We start from the raw sequence: 27735 nt of genomic DNA on the forward strand, positions 1-27735 counted from the left end.
CCATGCCGTATCTCCCCTCGTATATTTGCTCAGTTTATTGAAAGCATATGGTTATCAGATTGCTCCTAAAACACATATTTAGACAGAAAGTTAAGAAGAGCTTTTTGTGGTCCTTTGTTGGCGATTGTACACACGTCTGAGCTCAGCCAAGCTCACCCTAACCCACCTGACCGGAGAGGAAACGTGTCCACCTACTGTTGACACATCGGACTAATCTTTAACTCTTTATAAACACATATACGTTAGAAACAAATGAATGCGCAATTTCGCCGTGTCAATTGTGGGGACGTTTTTGGAGATGTCATGGCGCACGCAAGTAGGCTCACATTACACAAGAAATTGAGATTTTATTTATGTAACATACAAGAGGAACCTTTGACCCATCGGTTCAAACAGCAGGTTTAACACTCCTGAATCCTCATTCTTTGTAAGACCCATGCGTAATTGTCCTTGCCCATGCGTATAGGGCGCAGAGCTCTCAGCGTGGTGACCGAACGCAATTGTAGATTGACGTGTCATTTGATGTATAATTCGCCTCAATACAGCGAGACATTTTTTGGAATAACGAGGAGATGAGCTAGCTTTACACTTGAACTATGGTAAAAGTCATTCTGGGTAAAACCTTCGACAAGTGGCTTGGGAACAACAATGGCTTGATTTGATGTGCGTGCGCAATAAAGGATTTAAGCTGTCAAAGCTCCACGTTTCCTTAAAAGTAAGCGAAACAGACAAACCAGTGGCTCATAGCCTTGTTTTCTATGCGGTCTGTCGCATTCGTGATGCACCTGTAAGTAAGTCTTCCAATTATATGACCGCTGTGTTCTCCATGTTCGGTGTTGTCGTGCGTAAAATCGGGTATCTCGAGAAACCAAGCGCCTGCATTTAGTAAAATACACAGAAAAGAAACGTAAGCATCATAGGAGGGACCTGGAAATCAGCACGCCATTTACACAGTTGAGGGAGATCAGGAGGTGTTTTTGCTGATAACGAATGGCGGATCTGAAAAAAATGAAGGTTGAATTTATTGAAGGACTTGGGAATTTACAATGACTTCTGCGTAGCTCCCTCTTACTAGGTTGCATTTAGAAAACTAGTTTGAGGATAAAAGGTTTTTTATTCGCAGAAAATACTGTCTAAAATCACTTACAACAATACAATTATGCTATTATTATTATTATTATTATTATTATTATTTAAAATGAACTTATAATAAATTGGCATCATTTCACAGAGAAATCTTCTGTGGTAATTGTGCATCTGCTTCACAAATGTCCTTGGTTAACCCCACAAAGGGCATTGACTCAAGAGAGCGACGCACGGTTAATAATTTTAGAATGAACGTTGTTTCTTTATAATAATCAGATATAAACTCAACTCACAATCACAAGGGTTACAAAAAGGGAAATAAAGTAAATGATGACCCGTGGAGACTAAAGGAAGGGGAAAAACAAATTAAAATTACCATGACTGTCAGATGTATTTCCTCGTACACCACTATGCACATCTATTTGATCAAAAATGACGAACAATACACAAAGAAATAGAGAACCGACGAAAGGAGGAGAGAAGGCGTTCATCTCGCTGAGGAGCGCTGTCTTGAAGCTGATTGGCCGCCGCTTGACGGGCGCTGTTGATTCAGGCGCCCACCTCGTCAAAAGATAAGATAAAGGCCATATAAAATGGCAAGATGCGCATCCATCCCTCACTGCCACCAACCATATAGGGGCTCCGCTGTCTTCACAGGATTAAAAAGACGACGGTACGACTCCTTACCTGAGCATCACCTGGCAAGTAAGTCACCCCCACTTTGTTTTTCATTTCGGTTTTTGTTGAAGTTTGCAAAGTGTAGCCGATTTTCTTATTTTTATCAAACAATAACAATAATACGTTTAATTTGATTGAACTGGAGAAATATGACAGCCTTTTTATTTTATTATTATTATTATTATTATTATTATTATTATTGGTTTTTTTTTAGACATATTGCACATTGACAACTTTTAGAAATATAATTTGACTTCAACATTAATATGCGCTTGTCTTCAGTGCACCCAAAAATAAATAAATAAATAAATGAATAAATAAATAACATCGATCATCCTTTTCTCATCGTAAACTTTTTGTGTCGTTTACGCAGAATGTCTCCCAACATGAGGTGGGTCGACAAGAACGTGCGCGCCACCGGAGGCGCGCTGACGCTCGGCAGGTTCTCGGCTCGCCACCCCTCGGATGAAGTGAGCGCCGCTTCAGAGGACTCGGCGTCCTCGGAGGCGGGCGTGAGAAGCAGAGGCCGGCATGGGAGGAGCGGACAGCGGGGCAGGCGCAGGACGAAGGCGAACGACAGAGAGCGCCACCGCATGCACAACCTGAACTCGGCTCTGGACGCGCTGAGAAGCATCCTGCCGGCTCTGCCCGAGGACACCAAACTGACCAAGATCGAGACCCTGCGCTTCGCTCACAACTACATCTGGGCTTTGACCGAAACTCTGCGGATGGCCGACCAGCACTGTCACGCGGGGACTCTCCCGCCTGCCACAAGCGAACTCGGCGGCCCGACAGCGGGCGTTTTATCCGGGGACTGGAGCTGCGCGTCACCCGCAGACTGGGATTTCATGACTTCCGCCGAACCGAACTGCTGTCAGACTCGCGCCCGAGAAGTTGATTTCTCGGGGGACCAATCGAGCGTTTATCCTTTTCCCTTTTGCCTGAGGTCGTTGGGCCTTGAGAGTCACCGTAGAGAGACTGACATTCTGAGGACCAGCTGTCTGTAGCTGCTCACCTTGTGTGCACTCACCCCAAGTCCTAACGTAGAAGCACTTGTAGACACACTGCATTTGAACACACAAAGTCAAGTCATCGTAGGAAATATTGAAAGTATTTGCCTATTATCATTCCAAGGCACTGATGTGAGAATTCAATTCTCAGTTTTATACGACCAGATTTCATGACTGACAATCATAGTGTGAAGAATATAGAATGACAACAGGACCAGGTCATTTAAAGCTATTTTTTTTTCTTTATTTTTTTGATAATGATGTTTTGTTGCGTCTCAGCTGTTTGAAGACCCTGCATAAAAGTAGGACTATTTATTTAATAAAAAAAAAAAACAGTAGAAAACACATCTGTTTGGATGATTGGATTTCTCCAGGTATCAGTCATTAAAAAAAAAAAAAAAGACCACGATGGACAGGTGCAAAGGCAAAGGATACATAAACACAGTGGTCATAGATTTGAAAGACGAGACAAAACACAGTACTGGTCTATGTGTAGCATGAGCCGTCTTTTCCTTTCGCAGGTGCCAAAGTTAATGTGCAAACGTTTAGAATGTGGTTCAAGGCTCAGTCTGGACCGAAGCATGACGCAAGAGAAGATTGTACAGACGCTGGAGTAGCATAAGCAAAATGTTTGTGAGCATCCTCGACGATGGCGATGCATCCCGTCGGCGGCAGCGGTGCAGTCGGAGGCGGAGCGTGGCGTGGCGCGCGTTCTACTTGGGGAAGACGGTGACGACGTCGTAGCCTTCGGGCGGGGTCGTTCGCTCTCGCGCGTGTGTCTCACAGTAAATCTTGTCCTCCACAAAGAAATGTCCCTTTTGCTTGAGGTTGACGTTGCAGTCCGTGCAGGTGTAGCAGTCGGGGTGGCGGAACTTGTCTCTCAGCTTCACCACCATTCCGCTGAAATACAGACAAAATGCGTTCAACTTCCACAAAAGGCAAAACATTTCTTAATCACACATCCTGCGTGTTGCAATAAGGCCACTGATTAAATCTTATGTCAAAATACTTTTTTTTTTTTTTTTTTACAACGCAGAGAAGTTTCAATTGAAGTTGATTATCCAGTCTGCTGATTTTCACAAGTTCATAAAATGCAGGACAGGGGGCAAAGTTTGTGATCGCAGCAGGATCAACTATGGTGTTATTATATATTTCGCCAAAAGGTGGAGACAAAGTCAAACAGAAAGACAAAGACCTCGCACCAATTCCTAATGCTTCTCAAAGGTAAACTTCAAAAGTAGAACATTTTATTTAAAACAAACAATAAAAAAAAAAATCAACCCTTTATATTCTTAATAGACAGATGATTGAACAACATACTTGGTTAAGAGGAAGGAATAGGTGGCCTTGTTTGTTCTCTATGTTTCAAAATAAACATTGTGTCCTGAAACCATACAGTCAGAGGAGTTACAAAATACTTACATAATCCCGGAACCGCACTTGTCACATATGGGTAACTTGTCTGCTTTACCCACAGATGATGCGATCTTCGTTGAGGGGGCTTTCACACTCCTGAACCCTACTGGTCTGTCAGAGTCACCTACAAGTAAGGGGGAAAAATAGTTACATTTATTTTGATCAACTCACAAAGACATACTCGATCATTTGTGTCACAAATATTTCAGTTTCACCTGCGAGTGTTTTTGTAGGATACCAGGGACTAAATAAACATGTTGTTTTCTCCAGATCTAATGATATTTTAGAGATAACTGAATGGACGAGGCAGCTGCACTTGAGTTCCAAAAGAAAAATAACAAACTCAAACTAGGTGCAATGCGTGAACGTTAACCTTGAAAACATCAGCATTAAACAAAGCCAAAAAAAACCCTCCAAGTTGGGGGTGGGGGGGGGGGGGGGGTGGGGGGGGGGGGGGGCGCTCTCACTGAAGACCTGTACCTGTCTCAAGGATTTCTTGAAGCACTCGGAACGAAGCCGACTGTCGCGGTGGCTCATCGGTCTCCTGGTTCTCCTGCAGCATCTTGTAAACCTCTGAATCTGCTGCTATTGCAGACCGCACGTTGGTCTGCGATGGCTCTGATGTAGCCCTGCAAAGAACGTGGCCGAGTTTGAACATCACAGGGCAATAGATCTCTTCACCGGTTTGTCATGAAATCCCTTTAATCTTGTGTCTTTATTATGATGGATATATGCACAGTGCAGACGATACAAAACGGACTGAAATTCGATTCAATATATAAGAATAAGTGCTGGTACCTTTCCATTTTCTTCAAAAATAGCCACAAATGACACTGGAGTCTGAACACTCACTACTTTATGAAGAAAGGCAGGAGTGTGTTTTACGGATGAAATATAAAACTTTCATACTTTTTGCTGTTATACAAATAATGCACAACTATATTAAAATGGTTCATGACATGGACTATTAACTAGTAAATATTGTCAGTTGCCCTGTTACAATTATTTCAAAGATGAAATATTTGTCTGACACTGTAAAAAGCCATAACTTCTTAATTCTTTCATTTGAATGCGTCGAATGAAACTCTTATTTGTAGGATTCTTACATGGAGGAGGAGAAATCCAATTTTTGGACAAACCCTTGTTTTCAACTGAATCTTACTTGGTGTTGGCCTCTGGAGCAGTAGTCATGGTTTTGACTTCGTCCACAGCCGAGTTGAAGTCCCTGATGTTTTCTGAGGAGTACAGACCAGCAGGGCTGTTGTAATGGCTGGTCACGACTGTGGAGCCAAAGCCACTGAACGGCAGAGCGCTCCTGTTGTGGCTGGAGCCGATGCTTTTTACCTCCTGCGAATTTCGGAAAATGGGAAAAACAAGGCGGTTGCAGCGTTTTCGTGAGGTACCAGGCGTAAAAGAGTGCGAGTGCGGGACTCAAGCGTTTGTGAAGTCATGCTGACTGAGACATGCAGCACACAATGCAAACTGGACAAGATTGTTGCTGCTCCTTTTGATGCGTGGTGTAACTTTTCTCTTTTTGTTTTTATTCAGCTTGCGCATGTTGGGACACGCGGCTGAAATGAGGAGTATCACAAAAGTGACTCAACAGAAGAAAAAAAGATTCAGCCTGATTGTGTGGCTGCATAATCGGTTCATAAGTGAGCAAACTGAAGCTCAAAAACAGAAAGGACCACACTGTTCAAGGCAATGTCATCATACTGTACATTATCAAAGTAATGTACAGTAAGACTGTGCATATGTGTGGCTAATGGCAGTCTGTGGTCTTCAAGTCTAACATGCCGCCAGAGTGTGCGTTTAAATAAAACCAGGTCTTGCTCATGCTCATGGGAAATGCCTCCCAGTATAGCTCAGGCTTCAACCATCGGTCATTTACATCACAGGGTGTTTCAGCAGCCTCCATGAGCAAGTCGGCTTAAACAAAACACACTGACCGATGATGTAATAGCAACAGACGCGGAGCCCAAAGCATCAAAGTGACAGACTCCAAAGAAGTGCTTGACAACATGTGGCTTTTGTGCATGTCAGGAAAAGTGCACATCTGTGAAACACACACGAAGCCCGAAACACATGACGCCACGGCCTACATGACTTCACACTTTGGCCTCAACTTTCCACTCAAGTGGGCAGGAACTGAGGGTTGCGTCAGCGCTCGGCTGATAAACTAGCGTCTCCTAGGCAACCTCCTGTTGGGAAGTAAACAATGACTTCATCGTTGGCAGTTGTGAAGAAAAGGAAAAAAAAAAAAAAGAAAAAAGGAAAAGGAAAAAAAAGAAAAAAAAGGGGGACGACCCACAAGCTATTGTGGGCCCAGTGGTTAAAGAATGTGCAGGCATGGAGAAACTCTATGGCTACACGTAAGTAGGATCTTCCTTCCTCAGCTAAGCAGAGAGGAATCCAAGAAAAAAAACAAAAAAAAACAAAACCCAACACACACACCTGTGGCTGTGATTCCAGGTTCATTTTGTACGGATTTGTCTTTTCTCCGTCAGACGCCAGGGGAGACCACATCTTTATTTCTGACCTGCGAGACAGAAGGACAAGGACCCTTTCTGAATATCACAAACACAGTACTTGAACGTGGCTGCGCATTAATTGATGCAATTCAAAATTAGAGCACTGGTGCTGCATTAAGAACTCCACCCCCCAACCCTCCAATTACAGCAAAGCTATGTGCTTCGACCTGCCTGCAGCTGTGTAGCCTAGGGTTAGGGTTAGCCCTGGGGTTAGGGTTAGCCCTGGGGTTAGCCCTGGGGTTAGCCCTGGGGTTATGATTAGCCCTGGAGTTAGGGTTAGCCCTGGGGTTAGGATTAGCCCTGGGGTTAGGGTTAGCCCTGGGGTTAGGGTTAGCTCTGGGGTTAGCCCTGGGGTTAGGGTTAGCCCTGGGGTTAGGGTTAGCCCTAACCCTAGGTTGTGATATGGTCCGCTGCCGCAGTAATGATGTAATGACGCAGTTACAACACACGCGGCCCATATCTTCTTCCCCGGAAGGTGTGGGCGAAACAAAAGGGAGAGTCACTTTCAAAAACACCACCTGGATTGTGTGTGAGCCGTCATGCATTACTCAGTGTCTGTGGGGGCCCGCAGCTATGCAGATCAGACGGGCAACATGTGCAATCGCGACCCACCTGTCTACGGAGAGCACCATTTCCTCCACGCAAGCCTTGATTTTGTTCTGCGCCTCCAGGTGAGTCATGCTCTCCGTCGGCTCTCCGTCAATGGCTATGATCATGTCTCCGATGCACAGGTTAGCCTGGGCCGCTTTACTCCCGGGGGTGACCTACAAAGCAGAAGACAGGGCTGGTAAATAAAAACCACGGTCGTGTTTCTCCACAGGAGTCTCCAAAAAGATTCAAACTACCACTCAGAGGACAGTGCGTCTAAAAGCAGCGGCGGTAATTACGGTGGGCCCACCTAAATGTAAAGGCCAGTCGCTGAATAGCATCGCTCCATATCCGACTCCCAATTGTTTGTTTGTCTGTGTGACCTTTAAACACCTTCACTGCGCCGCATTTCTTGTTTGTCACTATTGACAGTGTACACAGGCACGGCCACTTACAATGGAGTTTCAGTGAGCAGCTCGAGCAGGGAGCCTCCTCCACAGGACATGCTATTTTTTTTTTTCTTTAGTCGAATCTAATCACTCAACGCTAAAAGACATTCTGCGCAGGCCAGGAATTCCTGATGGGCAGAGTGAGGCGACCACGGTAGTGAGTCACGTTTTCCAAATAAAGTCAGCCACATATTTCATAGCTCCTAAGTAGCAAAAACGGACTGGCCGGTGAAAAGATGGACTACGTGGGCCATTGAAGATGACTGTCAGGCCAAGTTATACAGAGATGAGGTTTCCAAAAAAAAAAAAAAACATCTAAAAACGATGCTTCCTTGTTGTGCCACCAGTGAGTTAAATTGAGACGTTTTATTTCCTGGAGCAAAAGAAGCTATTCAGTCTTTTATAGAACTCTCAGGCAGTTCAGTTCTGTCAGCACTTTCAAACTACAAACATTATAGGCAGCTGCAGTGACAAAGGACGAAATGTGTAGCACTTAAAAAGAACTGTGCTGAGGTAAGTCTATGGAAATCAAACTTATTCTATCAGGACAAAAAAAAGATGATAGGTTTAACATGAGAAGCAGTCTTATACTTTGGAGATGACACAGCTAACACCTTAACAGGCTCTGAAACTTTTACAACTCATTTTGACGCGAGTTTTACCTGTTAAACTCAGATTCAGATCTACCTAAAAATGTAACAGTATTTGAACTGATTGGACGATGGTCCAGGCAGTGAAACTCTGAGCAAGTTGCTGCCTGCGGTTCAAAGAAGAACGTCCCCACAGTGCCAACACGAGCACCGTAACGGCTGCTAACGTTAGCTTCCATGGGACGTGTTGGCATCACCGAGGGACGCCGTATGGCAACACAAGTTAGCGCCAAACAGCCGAACTTGCTAACTTGCCCGTTCTTCGCAAAAGTTGCAAAGTTAAACAGGGAGAACGGTGAAAGTTCCGTCGAGTCGCGCTCAGGTGTGGCGGTCCCCGCAGATCAAAGACGGGGCAACCAGCGGCAAACTTACCCGGGAAATAGTCAGCGGCTGGTCGAAGTCCTTTCCCCCGACCAGCCTGAAGCCCCACGGTCCGGGACCCTGCACCACGACCCGCACAGGCATAGCTAACGCTGGGTGATGTCGGCTGTCCACCGAAAACGGACTTATTGAAAAGTTTTCAGAGGTGTGTCACGCGCGTCCCACGGCCGATGACAAGCGCAGCAGTGTCCTACCGTCTCAGGTCTGAGGATACAGCGGCGCCGCTGCAGGAGGAGGACCCTCAGGTTACACTTTGGACGAATAGTTCTTGGAGTTTCCACGCTGATAAGGCGCAGGCGCAGAGATCGTATATTGTGAAGATGGATCATTTCCCGAAACGTGCGAGGAAGGTGAGCCGAGCTTTTACGATTGGGAGAGCAGCAACGGCAGGCAAAGTACAAAATATACCATCTCGTAATTTATTTAAAATCACCAAAATCTTGAAATCGTATAGGGGAAAGGCAAAAATAAGGGGCACGTGGCAATATTAATATGCGCAATTACTGTTACAAGTTGTTAATTTCATGTCTCGTTTTATTTCCAATTCGTGACAGTAACATATACGTAAGTGCTACTGTAATACAGTAGCATCTATACAGATATTATCTAAACCAGACTACGATCAAAAATGTGATTTGAAACACTGCACTTACATGTAATATACTGCACCATATTAAATCGTACTGGAATTTTTTGTTAGGTTCCGTTCAATGCAAAATTACACCTTATGTGTTATTTGGTATTTATACCACCCTGTAGGTGATGGCATGAAATACAAGTCTGGTTGTATAAATTTATGCTTGTTGGTCTATTCTTAAGGTAGTTCTATTAACTCAAGGACGACCATTTCGTCTGATAGTTGTTTAGAAAGTTTAGACGTTCTCATCAAAACAAAAATCACGCCTCAGTGTTGCCCTTCCATCCATCCATCCATCCATCCATTCATCTTTTTTCTATGACTACATCTTATGTACTCAGGTTCAAAGAGTGTCTGGGGCCTATCTGTCTTCAGATAAGTTGCCAGTTCATTGCAGGGCCACACAAAGAAACGTGTAATAAAAACTACTTTTTGCTTGATGTGTTTTGAAGATATTAATGTATTTATTTTTTAATCTTTATTATTCTTCATTAGGCCTGCTCATTTTTTTTTTTTTTTTTAACTTATGGGCCGTCCAAAAGATCTAACTACCATGGAATTTGAGTTAGCGATGCAATGAGCTCCCAGATGTCAAACTCTTCTGTGGAGGAGTGAGCGCTCCTCGTTTTTTGGCCCTCTCAGTCTCCCAGACGAGCTCCTCTGAGTGTTTCAGGGATGTCGGGCCTGCCTGCACGTCACCGTGTTGTATGCGAGCTTACCATTTATGGAAGTTCAATCCCAGGATGTGGAATGTGCCGCTCCCAATCCTTAAATTCTTTCTAGAGGACCTAAAACTGAAAGTGTTCAGACTGAGGCAACCTGGGTCCGGAGCGACTGACTGAATGGAACAAGTTCTCCCATCTCAGGGAGATTTATGTGCATCCTGAACAGGCTCTGAGCCATGTGTCTGAAGAGAAGAATGTGGAGGATCAAAGTTGCAGCTTTTTTTTTTGGGCTGTAAAAACACGTCTGTCACTGCTTCCACTGCTGCCTGCTGCCGCTTTGCAGGCCTCGCTGCTCCCAGATCAGTGTTGCACTGCTCGTTTCTGGCACTTAATCCTCTTTTGAACAATGCAAATACATGCTACTGGAGGTGATAAAAGTACAATGCAGTATATACAAAACGTAACAGTGACAGATCCACCTTTAGCTCACTCAACTGTGCATACAGCCAGGATTACGCCACAGCTGTGCTCCTTTAAACAACCCCAGCAGACTTACTGATGAACTCGCTTCTGCTTGAGTTTGTTCCATTTTATTTTTATGAACTATAAATTTTATGACGTTTACGATATAAATGCAGCAAGCACCACGGGCAACGGTTTAAACAGTTTATTAAATATTGCATAATACGGAAGTCACAGCAGTGTATAGTATCTTTATTTCTTTTTTAATATTGTCAATGTAACAGCACTGCAAATTGAAGCAAACAAAACAAACCCGTTGTAAGTTGTGCGTCTCATCAAACATGTCAATTCTCTGGGATTATTTAAGGTAAAGCCTTGTGTCACACCTATATGGGCCTTCGCACAACTGACACGTTCTCAATGGTTTCTCCCATTGCCGAGACTGGGACAATGGGGAAAACCGTGGTTACATTAAAATATACCGTGGATGCAATTTATTGATAGCCCAGACAAAATAATACAGCAAATAATAAAATTAAAAATGAGGCACGATTTCAACATAAGGCATTATGACCCTCACCAATGGCAACGCAGTGATCAATGCGTAAACTTCCTGTGCTCAGTAACGCTCCACTCTGTGCTTTACCCAAGACAAAACAACAATCCTTCATGTAAGTACGTGGCTGTAAGTGGCAGAGAGTCCCAAAGCGACTCCCATCACCCACAGTCTAATTCTTATTTTACATATGTACAGCCCCTCTTGTGCCACACGGCTCCTGAACACACACACGTTAATCCAGGAAGCCTTGACATACTTGATGTGCATCAGCCACATTTAGAGATTTTACTGATAAGATTCATACATTCATACTTCATGTCGTGTGTTCTTAAACCAAAAACAGCTGACCCAAAAGCAAAGAGAGAAGCATGAGTAGCAATAGTTGAAAAAAAAAAAAAAAAAAAAAAAGGCAAAACAAAAAGAATGCCTGCCTGTTGCAGTATGCTGGAGATGGGAGTGGAGCTCTTTTGTTCCATCATGCCGACCTATTAGTGTGTGTGGCGTAAGGCGCAGGAAAAGAAAGCAAAAAAAAAAAGGCCAGCAGTGAAAAAGGGGAAAACAGACTTTTGTGCTGTAACAAAAATACCTGAATATTATCATCATCATATCAGTGCTGAACAGAGTTTTGTTACATCATGAGAAAGGAGACTCCCTCGACAGATGTTGGAAGAGTTCTGATCATTGGTGAGCTGCGCAGGAAGCAAACAACAGGGGCGGGGGGGTGGCGGCTTGCTACAGAGTTATCTTCATTTCACACGGCACAAACCTTCATTGGTTATTAACCTTCATGCGGCTCTGAGGGGTTGGAAAAAAAAAAACATGAAACGAAACAAAACACTGAACCACGAGTCAGCGTTCGGCACAAACTGCACGGCCGTGGCTTACACATTCAGACGCGGAGAATTCAGAAAAAAAAGAAGCGCAAGCTTTGGTTGCAGGAGGCCCTGTTTTATACTTATGTGTTCTACATCGTGCTTTCGGATTATGAAGGCAAACGTAAGGAGTCCCCAAGTGTGTAGTGAGGTTTAGCGACAGTCTGGAGTGATCAGAAATATGTATCCTCAATCTCATCTGGGCATCACCACGCAACTTTTCCTTTCAATACTTTTACAAAAGCCAAACTTTTAACCCCCCCCCCCACACACACAACAGTTCTGCTGCAGCCGCCCGCTCGTGAGAGCAGGTCACGACAAGCAGTAAGTGCTATTTAACAGCCCTGCTGAGGATTGATGAGCACAGTGCAACGGTTGACGATAACAAGGAATTTGAGGGTGGGAAAAAAGAAAAGGGAAAACAATGGCTCCAATCTTTTTTTAAACAAGTGTGTGCACGAATGTGTGTGTGTGTGTGTGTGTGTGTGTGTGTGTGAGGGGACTTCACTCACAGGAGATCAGATGACCAGAGGGGGCGGTCAAACCTCAAGACTCAACACTGTGGTTGACGATCGCGTTTCATGCTTTGTTTAAGAGCTGTCGGTATCTCGCCGTCGCAGCATGCGTGGGGGTGCTCATGCCGACCTCATCCGATTCCCATCAATTCCGCCGAATGTTGGTGTTAGGTACATATGAAAATACGCAGCCCGGTATGAAAGGCCTCATAGATTTCTGTACACATTTACACAACTGGAACTTACGGTCTTGCCGCTAAAGGACACTGTTAAAATCTCAAAAAGCTCCCACGATTGCCAGGCTTTCCCTCTAAGACACCTGTCTTTCTTTTTGTGTGTTTTTTAACGTGACATAATGAATAGCATACTTTGTCCTCACACGCCGGAATACTCTTGATTAGTGTTGTCACGTTGACAAAAAGGAAGTGAAAGCCGGCCACGTCTGCCGTGTGGGGAAGGTCTCTCATCAGCTCATCGCTGCTACTTCTCTAAAAAAGGAGCCTACAGCCACGGGACGGTGGTTCGTAGACACGTAGGCTCTGAAAACGCACTTCTTTTGACGGGCGACACAGTGTTTGCGTTTTCCTGCAGTGAGAGAGAAGCAGAACCGACGGCGCACCTGACGCCTAAAACTGTCGTGAAAGCAATCTTTGGATAGCAAAAAGGCAACACTGAAGGGGTAACTCGAGCTTTGAGCTAGAATGTGTTGTGCGCGCGGTGCGTGGTGGATATTTTAAAAGGATTATTCAAATATAGGCGATTTGACCGACAGAAGGTTGAAATGTAACACACGGTGTAACATAAACGGGCACAACAGTATTAAAGATACTTCAAATATATAAGGCTTTATGAGTGTCAACTCCGAAGGTCTTCTTTAAAAAAAAAAAAAAAAAAAAATCTAAACTTGGGAGGAGTGGGCAAATTTAGAGAAGCGCCGAGCAGCTCAGATCTCCACTGACCAGACTCTGAAATATTGGAAGCCAAAACCTCTAAGTGCAAACTTGCACACATTTCGAGGTTTGTGACCTGCGTGCGCGCGGTGCACAAGCAAAGTTTGGCCGTGCCAATGAGCCTCGCTGGGAGTCTGATTCACAGAAATCAATGCATGCATCAAGGATTTTAGGTTTTTACGTTAACTCGGCCGGGATGCTTTTTTTGTCGAGAAAATAGTTTGCTAATTCTGCCCCGACTGAAAAAAAAAATCAGGAAGACAAATGTGATTTATTTGTTCTTACCCTTCAATCGTCTGATTAGGGGAATTTCCCTATGGTATGTGCACTTAGACTCAGTCTCAATGACTTGTATCGCCTCTTTTAACTGACAGCTCTCATTTTCCTACATCTTTTGCCACGTGAGCAACTGTTATGCAAAATCCACACGAGGGCAAACTGAACAAATGCTTCTCCTTGCGGCAGCAAATCCTTACAGGACCAGCGTGTCGCTGCCATATTCTTTCTGTGAATCGGAACTTAAAGGGGCCCAGACGAGCTGCTCGAGACACTTGAGTGATCTGGACTTAACAAGTGGCGAACCTCCCAAATTTCATGAATTTGCCCTTAAAATGCTTCTCTCACAACAAACTACAACAATGACAGAACCGAACCCGGGGCGTCATTGTTTTGCTCGCCATGTCCTGAAAGGAATCTTGGGACCAACAGCTCCGAAAACCCAGAGCACACAAAATACATTCTGAAATCTGCCAAATCCACTTCAGGCGATGAGATCCGCTCTTCCATCCACACGTCGCTCGCTCTGCTGCCAGTCTGTGAGTTGTAAACACTTGTGCACAATAAATTAGGGGGGGTGGGTGCATGAAGGATGACATCTGTACAGCAAAAGCTAGATTGTGGGTTCTTTTTTTTTTTTTTGTTTGAGACTGTGAAATTCCTCATGTGGCGTCGGACGATTTCTGTGTAAATATGGTGGGGTTTGGGCAGTGAGCCGTTCCATGTCTCCACCTGGTATACAGTCTGACACACTTGGAGGCGGCGGCCCTTTGCGTTCCACTGATTGCCTGTCTAAATGACTACGCCAACCAACAGCCATGTGCGATCGATTTGACTTCTCGAGCTTCACAAACGAGCGTTATGGTACAGCCGGGGCCAGGAAGCTCTACAGTTTCACCTCCTTGACGTAATTCCCGGGGAAGGTCCCAAAATGTTTCGTCCTCTTTGAGGTTCCTGCAGGGGCAGAATGAGAAAAACACCAATCAAGGGAGATAGAAACAAAATCATCCTTTTTTGTTATTAAAATGTGACATAAGCTCTATTTTAACTCTTTACAAGGGACCCACGGAAATATTGTTTCAATGTATAAACATTTATATACACTGTTGCTCTTAAAGTATCAAAGCAACAGAGCAAATAGAATGTTTTCACCTGTCTTTCATAGTGCAAAACAAATGTTAAAACATTGTATTTGGTCAAGAGGGGTTACTGATGCATTTAAGGAATATCCAGAGGGTTTTTTCTGAAAACAAAAATGTGGGCAACAGTGACAAAAAATAAAATAAACACATAAAATAAAGGCACTATTTATTTGCTAATGAATGAATATTCAGACTTATGAACCGATAGCACTCGTTAAAATACCACAATTTCAGCCAATCAAGAGCATATAACTGTGAAATCGTGCTTAAAAATGATGACCTTTTTAATGCTGGGAAAAGATGGTCCATCCAGTTTTGTACTGGCAAATACAATTCCTGCCCACGCCACTAGGTTGCATATGTTGTCTTAAAATGGTAAAGAATATGTTTATGTATGTATGTATGGGAGAATAAAGTGGTGTCGATGTTGGATACGGGCTAATGCTAGGGTCGCTTAGCACGCTCAACCTTGAGCGTGCGTGCAAAGTGTTGTTACTCCACATTCCCCTGTTCCTTTTTTTTTGTTCGATGAATGGCGATGCCTAATAAAGGCAAACGGGGCTCGGGCTCAAATTCTTGCCGCGACCCACAAATCGCTACGCTAAAATAGGACGCCGTTCATGCACGTGGCATTCAATCATCGCTTGTCATCCTTCAGAAACCCTATCGGGAAGGTTGTGACACACTGGAAGTGACTCGGCCTTCTCGGAGGGGCGTGAGCGCGCACGTTGCACGCGCGCAGGCCCCTCTGCTGTCGCCCAGCCGAAACCCTGTATGGATGAATGCGACGCGGCCGGTGTGACTGCACCTCGGCGGCATCTCGCACGAGGCCTGCGACACATACCGACAAACCAGCCGTCATCGCACTTCTCCATGACGCTGACCAGATCCCCCTCCTTCAGCTCCAGCTCGTCCTCGTTCTGTGGCACGTAACTGTACAGAGCCTGGAATCTGGGTGACAGGACGCCAGAGGAAGGTTCGTGAATGAACGAAAATATACAAGAAGATGCGATCAAGGGCAGGACGAGGGCGCGCGGGCTTCTCTACTCACATTCCACAGCTCAGGCGGCTTGGCTCTGGGCTACTGCTGTGGGAGTGGGGTTGCTGGGAAATGATGAGAGATTGTTTACTGGGGTGGGGGTGCAGTCTGTGGACAGGGTCGTGAGGGTGGTGGGACAGGGTGCTGCAGTACCTCACCGAGGTCTCAGCTATATTCAAGATCTCATTGCACACCACCTCCTGCGCACCAGCAGTTGCGGGCGCAGCGGGAGGCGGCGTCGGGGGAAAAAGGGACAGGAGGGAAGGAGCGAGGGAGAGGGCGAAGTCGGGCAGGGAGGCGAGGAGTTAAAGAGGGGAAAGATGGGCGGAGGGGGCAGGAAGGCAGTCCAGTGAGTAGCAAGACCGGAGGGGAAGTGATCCGTTAGGAGCCCGGAGAGGGAAGGAGAGGAGACGTTGATGTTACCCAGGAGGAAAGGCATGAAAAGGCCAAAGACGCCGCAGTGAGAGCATGTAGACAGGAAACACGAGGCGTTAGTTCATTTTTCTTTCACAGGGTCGCCTTTCAGAGAGAGCATGCAGTTTAAAGAGTGAGAGAACGAGTGCAGACAGCTAGTCTTTTTTTTAAGGAACACATTGCTTCCCCTTGAGGCAACTTTCTCATTAGCGTCTGCGCTTTTGTACAAATTTCACCAGTAAATGAATGAATGTTGCCTTTTCCATCTTTAGCCGAAAGGAAAAGACGCTACATTTGTCCAAGCGCAGCAGGCAGTTGCTAATAAAAGCTGCCTCCCCCGTGCTGCACCACTAACAGTTGCCACACCTTTTTCTTAAAAACATGATTAAGTTTGGGAGACTCTGCATGTGGATGCCATTATGTTGATTCACAAGAATTAAAATGTTCCCTTAGTTGACTGTGTAAAAAGAAGCTGGTTTCCAGGAGCAGAAGTGTGAACTCCAATCCCAAATGGCCACTTAAGAAGCAAGTTTTGGCTGAGTTCAAACTGGGAAACTGAGTGACACTGCTGAGTGGATCCAAATGTGACAAAGCGTGAATGGCTCATGATAGATTGCTAATCTATGCGATGATGTAACAATGTGTAACTCTCAGAGAGTGAATCAATTTGCTCCCATAAAAGTCCGACTGCTGCTCCCGTGAAGAGACGGGACGCTTGGCATGTAGCACAATTTAAATGGCATTCGTTAAATGGAAGAGAAGTCAAATGGATGCTCGAAGATGACTGTTTATGAAGTTAGACAATTAAATGAGGTCACTTGGCAAAGGACACTGGCGTTGGGGACGGTGAGAGCCTTGAAGCTGCTTACCGCAAACGAGTTGACGTTGTTGTTGTCCTGAATGTCAAACAGAGTCACGGGGCTCCTGGAGCTCCGCCCCTGAAGGTCAGCCTCGTTTCTCAAAAACTGCAACACACGAAAAAGAAACCAAAAAAACCTTTCGTGACTTTTCATAATAAGAGCTTCCCTCTCTTGAACTTGAGCCTTGTCTCCGCCTCATTCTTCACGTGAGGGATGGGAGGTCGGGGGGGTCAGGATGGCTCATTTTAAAGGAGGAATTTTCAACCTTGACGCTGCTTTTGAAACAGGAGCCAACATGACAAACCTATAAATACTTCCTAATAAATATGTCACCGTCCCATATAAATCCAAACCAGCAGTGGCATCCACGTTGTCACACCTCTGTAGGGAAGAAGAACAAGACGAACAACAACAACATGCAACCGAATACCGAAGTTTTATGAAGACAATGACACCCGCGCTGCAAAATCTCTCCAGTAAACTGAAGCACAAAGCTCCCCCTTCGGTCCTTTAACTGGCGGAAAATCCGACACGTGCCATAAAACGAGCCGCACTGTAAAAAATGCTCACGTGTTAGTGGTGCACACACACACACACACACACACACACACACACAAAAACAACCCAACATGCAGGCTCGTCGGCCCTCAGCTGCTCGGCCGGCTCTTCGTCTAACTTTGGCTTCCGGTGAAGCAGCTTCATCCTTGAGGTCAAAAACACACGGTTAGTCGCGTCTCCAACACACCAAGGTCAGCCTCAGAAGCACGTCCTCGGACGTCTGTATTAGGCAGTTAAACGGTGGCGGATCCAAAAAATAATAATGACGGAAGCCCATGTTTCAAGTGGGATGCAACACCGCACACCATGCAGAAGATACCTCTGCAGGGCTATTTCGCCTGTTGCCCGGGGCGCCGAGGCCCGGCTCCCCCTCGGCGCCATCACCCTCCGCGAACTCCTTCTCCCCCCTCAGCCAGCCCTCCAGCACCGGCCCGCAGGGGCTCAGGCTGCGCGACAGCTGCGGGGAGCCGTGGGGGAGCAGGGCGTCCTCGCCCTGCGGCGGGGTGAACTTGAGGAAGGGCGTGGCCGAGTTGGGCCGGGGCGGGTACGGCGGGGGCAGCGGGGAGGGGGCCGGGGAGGCGGCGGGGGAGGCGCAGCGGGGGCTGCCGACGATGGGGGGCACGGGGCTCGCCGAGTAGGGCGGCGGCAGGTACTCCCCGCAGCGGTAGGACACGGTGGGCAGCGGCGGGAGTGGGGGGGTGGGGGCGGCCGGGGGGCTCCCGCCACCCACCGTCAGGGAGATCCACTCGGAGGAGATGGCGTGCACCTCGGGGGAGACGGAGCGGCGGGGGAGGGGCAGCGGGGAGGTGGTCAGGCGGTTGCGGTTGAGCTTTTTGCGACCAAACGGCAGGAGCGCGGGGGGAGGAGGGGGGGGGGGGGCGGCGTGGTGAAGGAGGGAGGGGAAAACAAGGAAGACAAAGTGAGATCGCAGGAGTGAAAACTGAAAAGCAACAAAAGTCTCCCTGAACCTTTATTACTCTGTGGTTTATCCCTTCATCAGTTAGTGCAACACTGCCTGGGCTGGTGCTCATCCAACTGAATTGCAACCAACTTTAAGGTCTCTCCTCTCCGAGATCCCAAACCTCATCCTTGTTTCATAAATTTGGTGTCTTTGATATCTATCAGATTAACCACCTCCAAATTGCTTAATCTCTATGTGGTTCTTTAAACAAAACATTTCCCTCCTCTTCTCACAATTTATTTTCTTCAAACAATTTCATAACTTTTCAACCCGTAAAGCATATCAGCTTCAGCCCCCACAATCAAGATCTGTTTCATCCCTATTTAAGATCTCCTCTAGAGGGTTGAAGTTATGGAATTCACTTCCTTCTCATTTTCTTACACTCTCTCAATCTGTATTTAAAACCACTGTGAAATGCACTCTGTGCAACCAAGAACTGCATGCCTTGCCTTAACGTTTAGCTTTTATCACACCTTGTTGTGTGTATATCCCTGATCTGTGTTCAACTGGGTCTCATCCTAGAGGTTATGAATTCCTCTGTGTGTTTTGTATAATGGTTTGCATCTTCATTTTGTTTTGTCTTGGTTTCAGGAGGTCCTCCTGACAAGCCCATCCAGGGTTTTTTTGGGACTTCCTAGCATGTCTGCTTTGTAAAATGTTGGTTTTGTTTTGTTCTATTTTTCTTGTCTGTTTTTTTTTTTTTTTCTATTGTATAAATCTTGCCTTTATGCTAAAGAAAGAAAGAAAGAAAGGAAGAAAGAAAGAAAGAAAGAAAGAAAGGACATCCAGAGTCCAGTGTTCTATCACCCCTCCCCCCCTCCCCCCCCCACCCACCAACTGCCGTGCCCCTGCGACCAGTACCTGAGGAGAGGCGTTGGTGCTGCGCTGCGGTGACTGGCTGATGGGGGGGTCGGGGTAGTCCAGGCCGTTCTTGACGCGAGGTCGCCGCTGCACCTCCACGTAGGTGACGGGGAAGATGCCCTGGCGGTTGGTGCCTGAGATTTTGCCCTCGTACCAGTTCTCGTCCACCCTCCGGATCAACGTGATCCTCTCCCCCTGGGGGCCAGATGAGGAACAGTCACTAACAGCAAAAAAAACAAACAAAAAACGCACACACAAACAAACACGTACAAAAAAAACAGACAACAGGCAGAGGAAGAAGAAGAAAAGAGCAACTCCACACCTTCCTGAAGGACATCTCCACCACTGTGTCCCCTGTGAAGTTGAAGCGGGCGATGGCCTCCCCGTATTCCAGCACCTGCACCGGGACGCTTTTCTTTGGCTGGGCTTTCTCTGTGGGCGGGAGGAGCTGCAGACACAGGGGTTTGGACTGTGAAGTAGGCGGCGGAAAAAACAAACAAACTAAACACCCACAACGCTGAAGTTCGGACCGGGAAAAGCTCGCACACCTCTACGTAGCTTTGCGGGAAAATGCCGACTCGTCCGTGATGCTCCCCTTCATACCAGTTTTGATCCACCTGTCGAATGATGTAGACGATGTCTCCTTTCTGAAACGGCAACTCCCTGCGAAAGCGGTTGAAGGAGAATTAATCCTGACTGTGCAACAGCTTCCACAGAGTAAAAATAAGAGTAAAAATACACAGTAAAACAGAACATTCATGGACATCCAGACTAACATACTCACTTTAGAGTCTCGGCTCTGAAGTCGAAGCGAGCCATGGCTGGAGTTCTCTGTTGATGTAGAAAACACAAGTCCGTGCTTAAAGGGTCATTGCTGCGTTTTAAAGGCAAAACACATATTTCACTGGTTTGGGGTCAGTGAGAGCTGCTCACAGGGAGCAGATGAACTGCACATTGGTGGTCATTTCAGTGGAATTGCTGTAAATCTGCCAAAGTTGTTTTTTTTGTGTTTATTTGGAGAATGGTGGTGGTGGTGGTGGTGGTGGTGGGGGGGGACTTAACACAAATATTGCAGCAGTTCCACGGACTGACAGGTTAACATGCCTCCCGAGGCATCTACGGTTGTTTGCCGTTAGACTGGTCCGCCAGGAGGAGTCACATCTCACTAAGCCCATCAATCCAACATCACATTTACACGCAAGGCTGGCAAACATTCTTCACTGGGAAAAATGGACACATTCGGCATCAAAATTCAACGCTGGTGCGTCCCAATTACTGGTTTTTATCCTTGAAACATTTGGCCCACAGTCGCGCGTGCCTTCAAAAAAACCTGCTGACGCGCCCGTCGCTGCCGCCTCCACCGACTGAGCCGACTGAGCCGCTCACAAACGGACGAAGCACGTGACGCGTTTTTCCTGCTTGCAGAAGGATAAGCTGGGGAAACGCTGTGCCGGTACCTCAACGCCGGACTTCCTCTTCTCCGAGTTATCTGTGACGTTCAGCAGGTCCCCGAAGCGTTCGTTGGTGATGAACTGGTGGCGGGTCGGGACGATGCCCGTGTGTCTCCTCGAGGCCGTGTCGGCCTCTTCCTGTTCCCGCTTCAGCCGCCGCTGCTCCTCCAAGATTTTCTGTCAGGAAACCAGAATGGACTGTTTGGACCCGCCAGATATGGCTCTCGGCCACTCAATCATGCATTTAAGTTCCACTGCCATTCAAGTTACGCACGGGGACTGTGGAGGTGTGATAATTTGAAAAAAAAAAAGTTTGATTCCTACCTCTTTGTCACCGTGGCGCCTCCGTAACACCTCATCTTGGCTCTCCCCATGTGCGGGGGACGAGTCTGAAACAGAAACAGACGGTTCAGAGCGCGGCAAGGCATTCGCACAGTCAGCCTGCTAGCAGCACCAATCCAAAACATAGCCAGAGGTCGAGAGTAGCGTATCGCAGCAGTCACTGCACTTCTGATGAACACGCAATAAGATTACACATTCAGTACAACCATGCAACTAAATGAAGGTCATAAAGCACACGCACATACACACACACTCCAACATATACACACACACTCCAACATATACACACACCCAAAAAGCCGAATGTGTTTCTGCATGCATGTAGGAATGAACACAGAATGGTCCGATGTGTGTTCATGGCAGAGGAGAAAAAAGACCTGTTGCACTTCAAAATAAAAGTGAAAAAAAAAATACTGACCAACCAAGCAGAATCTGTTAGTTCAAGTTTCACCATACTTAATATCTTGACTCAGACTGAAATCGCTACCCAGCCACCAACTTAGATGTTTCTTGGCTAGGGCCAGAACAAAAATAAATGGAAAAAGGAGCTATGAATAATTGTGTTCCCCATGTGCAAACCGGCGTTACATAAAAAAAAAAAAAAGATGAAAGAAAGGAACATCCTGTCTACCTCAAACAAACCTTTCACAGTGGGAGTATGAAAGATGGCAAGATGTCAACTGTTCCCAGAACAGAAAAGTGAACAGATACAGATGTAGAGGGCGACATCAGTTTGAGAGCGTGTATGCAGCGCTGTGTCAAAACATACCACTGCGTTAACGTTCAAGGGGAACGCCGAGTTTAAAGCAGCGTTTCTCAACTGGTGGGTCCCGAACCCAGAGGTGGGCAGCGGAGGTGTTTTGAGTGGGTAAAGAAAATATATAAATATTTATAGGGAAAAAGTTGGGCATTTATTTTGCAGGACACACAATTCAATTCAATAATTTTAACAATTCATTTACTAGACACGATAGAGAGTAGCATTTTTATTTTTTGTGGAATAAATTTGGGTCCGAAAAATGGCTCCTGAGAATCCACCAGTTGAGAACCACTGGTTTAAAAGTGGTTAAAACGGTAAAATGGCCTGTGAGGTAATGAACTGACACACTTGCATACAGCTCTGATCTGACGTCGGCAGGAGGACACATGTTGTACGTTACCCCGGAGTCGCCCTCAACTTCCAAGCGACTTTTCTTTTTTTTTTCCCCCACGTTCGCTGACGGCGGGACAGAAACGGCGCCGAGCGGCGCGCGACTCAGAATGAGATGGTAGGGGCTCCGCCGCCACTTTGGCAAAACACACCACACACAGACCACAAGGGGATGGAGGGCGGCGGCGTTGCGTGACGAGAGAGAGTGGCGAGGTAAAAGATGAGTGACCACAGAAAGGAGGGAGTGGCGGAGGGGGGGGCGGGGGGTAGAGAGGAGGAGGTGACGGGGGTGACGGTGATGGAGATAGCCACCTCTGCGGTGAGCGGCCAGCGGCTGCAGTGGGTTCCCGTTGGCGTCCAAGCTCCCCCGCCCTGCGGCGTTAGCCGGGGGGTCGGCGCCGCTTTCGTCACCGTTACCCAGCCTCTCCACCACCTCCAGGGAGGACAGGCGCCGCGGGACCACCGGTCTGAGCTCGGGCGACGGGCTGCGTGCCGGCACCCTGGTGGCCAGGACGCTCCTGCGGCCCTGGACCTGGTTCTGGTTCTTGCGTAGCCGGAAGGGGGCGGGCCCCATGAGGAGGAGGTTCCCCGGCAGCGTGGTCCTCTTCTCGTGGGACGGCGCCCTCTCCTGGCAGGTGGTGGCCTGCTGCCTCTCGTGCCGGAGGATGGTGGTGAAGCGGGTGTAGGAGGCCGGGCAGGAGCCTTTGCACTTGCTGGGCTTGAGGAGGTGCTGGTGATTGAGGTGGTGCAGGAAGAGGTGGTGGTGGTGGTGGTGGTGGTTGTGTTGTTGTTGTAGCGGCGCTGAGGGACTTGTTGTTGCGCCGTTTACACTTGGGCTGTTCATGTCCGGGCTCCTTTTACAGAAGATCTGCTCAATCTCGGCCTCGATGTTGGGGGACTCGGCCCGAGTGTCGTGTCCGTCCTCTGAGGAGGAGGCGTCCTCCACGTCCACTTCCACTTCCACCTCCTCTTCCTCTTCCTCCCTTCCCCCTAAGTCCTCCTCCTCTCTGCTGCTCCTGCTCTCCACCTCCATGCTGCCCACGTGGTTGGCTGCGGCGGCGGCGGCCGCCGGGAGGGACTCTGCTGACACCGCGGTGGCCATGCACTGGTGGGCGGGGCTGCGGCCCGAGTGCAGGGCGGGCAGGGAGGAGGAGCGGCTGGGCGCCGGGCCGGAGCGCTGGATGATGGTTTCAAACTCGCTGACCCGTGACGACACCGCGTCCCGTGGAATGCCCCCGCCCCCTCCCGCGGCCTCCGACCTCTCACCCCCCGCCGCGGCCTCTGACCTCTCAAAGAGGGAGGCCAGGCTGCGAACGCTGCCGCTGGGGCTGCAGCCGGCCGAGCTGGGCCGCCGGATGTGGTGCATGGTCCGGTACAGGCTGGAGAAGTCGGACGCGCTCCCCCTGATGGCGGGGGAGGCGTCCTCGCCGCCGTTTGATCTGGCGTGCGGGCACCGTCCCCCCTCGGCGTCCGAGTCACACGGCCCCGTGCACAGATCCTCGCAGCTGTGGGCCTTTGGGTGCCTGACCGCTACAGTCCTGCCGTCCTGAATGTCGCCACCGGGAGGCAGCAGCTTGGGCTTGAATTTAGAGGGCAGGATTTGGGGAATGCAGGCTTTGGCAGCAGAAAGAGGCTTCATATTCTTACACTGGCTACCTACTGCGCTACTGGCCAGACCTGAGCGACTATCTACAGAGGAGCAGGGCGAAATTAAATAGCCATTCCCACCTTTATAATCCACTGGCAAGCATGCAGGACAACAGAGTAAACAACATATTAGATTACAATGGGTCACAGGTTCACACGCACTAAAACAGTCAGGCACATTTTTTTTTTTTTTTTTTTTTCCAAAGTAAGGACCGAGCTGAGTCAGCCGATGGGAGGAGGAAGCAGACTTGATGTTTTTTTTTTCTGGCATCAAGTGAAGGATGGCTTTCGCACTAGCATGGCTGATGCTTTGTCGAGGTGAAACAAGGAAACACTTTCTTATTTTTTTTTTTTACCGTCTAACAGATTCTTGCGTTGCAAGTGTCAACGTGAGCGGGCGATGCAACAGAGTGAAAAGCGTTAAAACAACATGTCATGAAATGTTATGCGATGCCGCCGGCCGCGCAGGAGTTGCTCAATGCCAACTAAAGTGGTGATGGGATTCAAAAAGCCAAAGCAAAAGACAGTCACACTGTTGCTGTCTTTTTGCCTTCGGAGGGGCCAAAAAAACGTGTTGGCGCTGAGGCCGCTCGTGTGTATTCTTTGGCTCTGCTTTTAGAAACGAGGCAGACGGCTGCGGTGATTAACGGCCTGCGAGGCACCTTTCCCTACGCACAGCTCACCAGCGCAGTTGTAAATAAAAAAAAATGCATCCCGGGCCAACCTGCCGGGGGCAGAATATTCCGAGGCCTCCGAGACGTCCCGCCTCTTAGCGTGCTAGCGCCGGCCGCTACGGGTGGAACCAGGAAATGACGCAAGACTCACACACGCCGCCAAGACACTCCTGCTTTGTCCGTGACCCATCTGTAACGTTTATATATATATATATGCAACAGAATAACCAGATGCTGAGTAGGCTTTTTTTCCCTGAAGCAAGCGCTTCGGTCGAAAGGAAAAGGGCCCCTGGAGCGCAAAGTGTCACAGATATGATTTGTTTTTCAATTCCGTGGCCACGAGACAGAAACACATGACAGTGGTTGGAAGTGGGAGTTTGTGCGCCAGTCACATGACCGGAGCGCTCGATCCTTTCACTGGGCAGAGTTCCGAGGATTAACGAGCGTGGGCTCTGTCGATCGAGTTGACTGATTGGTTATTGAGGAGCTGGAGTCAAACGGGGCTCTGCAGAGCCACACGGTCTAACGTGTGGACGTGTGCCGGCCGTGCAAAAACTCTCCCTTCCTTTTGTTTTCCTTCCATCTTCCCGCCCTCCCCTGAGTTTCTCTCCCCAGCCATGTGACCCCCTGTGAACTCGCACTAACAGCTGACTTCCTCATGCTTTCTCGCCCTTTGTGTCTGTCCTGTTTATCTCACTCCCCCCCCCACCCCCCCGCCTGTCCCAGCTCGGGGGTCGGGGGAGCAGCATTGTGTTTATCTCACCTATCTATTCCTTCCCTCGTCATCTCCTCGCCTGCCCTCCAACTCGCCGCCGTCGGAATGCTCTGGAGTCTTGCCCTAAACCTGCCTAGCGACTGGCAGCTCTGAACTGGAGCAAGCAGGGCGGAGGGGGGGGGGGAGTGAAACAAAAAAACAAAAAAAAAATCCCAAGGTTAGCTTCCATCAGCTTTTACAAGGCAACCTCGCTCCTCCTGCCAGTTTTCCGAGGCAGATGGCCAGTGCGCGTTGGATTGAAGACGCTAAATCATAAAAAAAATGCAGCTGGGTGAATTAATGCGCGCAAGGTGATTGGCTCGAAGCGGTGAGGCCTGGGAGCAAAGAAAACGTGTGGATTCCAACAGGATGGTTTAAACGGAAACACATGTATCCCTGCTTGACTCTTTGAATACTCCACCATCTGCGTCTGGGGGCCGCCGGTTCCGTCGCGGCGGGGGCGAGGGGGGGGGGGGGGTAGGTTTGGGTCGGGGGTGCGGGTTTGGCCCCTAATCGCCGTTAGCGTCTAGCTCCCACATCCATAAACAAATACACACCTGCCATTTTCACTGCTCCTGTTAAGTGCGCAAAAAAAAAGCGCCTGGCACCCTTACCTTTAGAAGAGGAGGAGCTGCCGTGGCGCTTGTTCAGGGCCCGGAGACCTTGCAGGGGAATGTCGCCACCCTCCAGGACACTCTTGTAAACATGGCGGTCGCTCTCCGGAGCCACAGGCTCGCCTGTGGAGGAGCCGCCGTTCTTCTCCACCTCGCTGTGTCCAGACTTGCTCGAGGAGCTGGGCAGCGGCGAGAGCGAGAGGCAGCAGATGATTAAACGCCAGCAAAATGACAAACAGAGGCCACGCGTAACGATTTGATGAGCTGTCATATGGTTCCTGTTTTTAATATGCCTCGAGGTGATTCCTGTCTGGCAGGGGCTAAATAATGACAGACTCGGGAGGTTACGGGCAGCAGTCAGGGGCTGATGATCAGAGGAGGCTCCTGAGCATATTTTTTTGGCATTCCGGAGAAGCCGGCAGGACTCAGTTCTATAAATGTTCCCTAAACATTCACACATGGCGCATCGGCGCCTGCCATGTACCTGCAAGAACTCCGAGGGTTACTCTCTACACAGATGCCGCGCCTCCCACAACAACAGACCGACAGTACGTTCCGAGCTACCTGAAGCACCAAAAAGCGGACGGCTCCCTGTGGCAAAGAGACGTTTGTCACTGTGACGAATGTCAGGTTTCAAAGGCTTGCACATGTGTACGGACACATTACCCTCTGTTAACTCACCGGACAAGAAGCTCATTCATAGTGTTACCAAAAAAAAACCCACGAGCAAGGTTGACTGCAGGGAGCCATTAAAATCATGTTGGGTCTACGTTACTCCCAAGAATTCTCATAAATACTTTGAAGGGACTTTAGAATACTGGTGCCTTTTTAAAACAAACCCTGAGAGAACTCTCCGGTGACATCAAAGCCACAATCCTAGCTTAAGAAAAAAAACATTACATTACATTAAAGGGTTTTCTGAAATCCAACCTTGGGAGTACTTACGAACGCAGCACACAGCAGCTCCCTCCCACCATGGGGATAGAAACAATTTTTGGCTAATTTTGTAAAGCCTCTAAATGCTTCAACAATTACCACTTGCTATTTCAGTCTCTCTCTCGGTCCAACATAATAATTATTATGCGCACGCTCCCAGTCTCTAATCAAGGCCTCAAAAGCCACAAATTTACTTAGCAGATTACGTCTACGTTCAACGACAGCTCACTGGCACGTGCGGTTTCGTATTCGAGATTCAAATTATGTGCCGACAAAAGCGCCCCTCAAAACGTCACTGAATTCAAACAGACCCAAAAAAAGAAGGGGAAAAAAACCAAAACAGTTTCCTGTCCCAAACATATGCGCCTTTGAAGGAAGTCGGTTTACGACTTGAGGTTTCCTTTGAAAAATACGGCCGAGGGAACTGCTACCACCCTCTCGCAGGGGAACCTCTTCCTTGTGAATGAACAACAAACCAGGGGATTAAAAAAAAGACGGCGTACTAAGATTTTCTATTCCGAACCCTTCGCCGCGATGACATAATGTTTAAAGCAGACGGAAAGTTTGGGGAAAAAAAGCAAAAAGGGAAAGGGAGAAAATTTCTTCC

The 27735-nt window shown here is 47.8% G+C and overlaps 2 protein-coding genes across 3 annotated transcripts in view; both read right to left on the bottom strand.

The window, feature by feature from the left end:
- Positions 1-3099: 3099 nt before the first annotated feature.
- On the bottom strand, positions 3100-9026 carry pdlim1 (PDZ and LIM domain 1 (elfin)). The gene is made up of 7 exons (XM_076019123.1): positions 8781-9026; positions 7334-7485; positions 6645-6729; positions 5353-5537; positions 4671-4819; positions 4197-4314; positions 3100-3674 (listed from the first exon to the last, which is right to left on the bottom strand). Exons 1-7 carry the CDS (start codon positions 8871-8873, stop codon positions 3488-3490), a joined length of 969 nt encoding a protein of 322 aa, XP_075875238.1. The 5' UTR covers positions 8874-9026; the 3' UTR covers positions 3100-3487.
- Positions 9027-14268: 5242 nt separating this feature from the next.
- sorbs1 (sorbin and SH3 domain containing 1) overlaps positions 14269-27735 on the bottom strand; it is a 30131-nt gene continuing 16664 nt past the window's right edge. The window contains exons 16-28 of one of the 2 annotated variants that reach the window (XM_076019109.1): positions 26193-26371; positions 22816-24243; positions 21336-21400; positions 21018-21188; positions 20345-20391; positions 20109-20223; positions 19883-20008; positions 19561-19755; positions 18058-18567; positions 17190-17285; positions 15919-16106; positions 15712-15818; positions 14269-14679 (exon numbers count right to left, since the gene is read on the bottom strand). In XM_076019109.1, the coding sequence (XP_075875224.1) occupies positions 14612-14679; positions 15712-15818; positions 15919-16106; positions 17190-17285; positions 18058-18567; positions 19561-19755; positions 19883-20008; positions 20109-20223; positions 20345-20391; positions 21018-21188; positions 21336-21400; positions 22816-24243; positions 26193-26371 (3295 nt within the window). In that variant the 3' untranslated portion in view covers positions 14269-14611. The remainder of the gene's footprint in view (positions 14680-15711; positions 15819-15918; positions 16107-17189; positions 17286-18057; positions 18568-19560; positions 19756-19882; positions 20009-20108; positions 20224-20344; positions 20392-21017; positions 21189-21335; positions 21401-22815; positions 24244-26192; positions 26372-27735) is intronic. The other variant, XM_076019108.1, reaches the window with a different exon arrangement.

The sequence above is a fragment of the Nelusetta ayraudi genome, unplaced genomic scaffold, assembly GCF_046127955.1.
Source record: "Nelusetta ayraudi isolate G7.1 ecotype Tasmania unplaced genomic scaffold, CSIRO-AGI_Nayr_v1 ptg000008l, whole genome shotgun sequence".
NCBI lineage: Eukaryota > Metazoa > Chordata > Actinopteri > Tetraodontiformes > Monacanthidae > Nelusetta > Nelusetta ayraudi.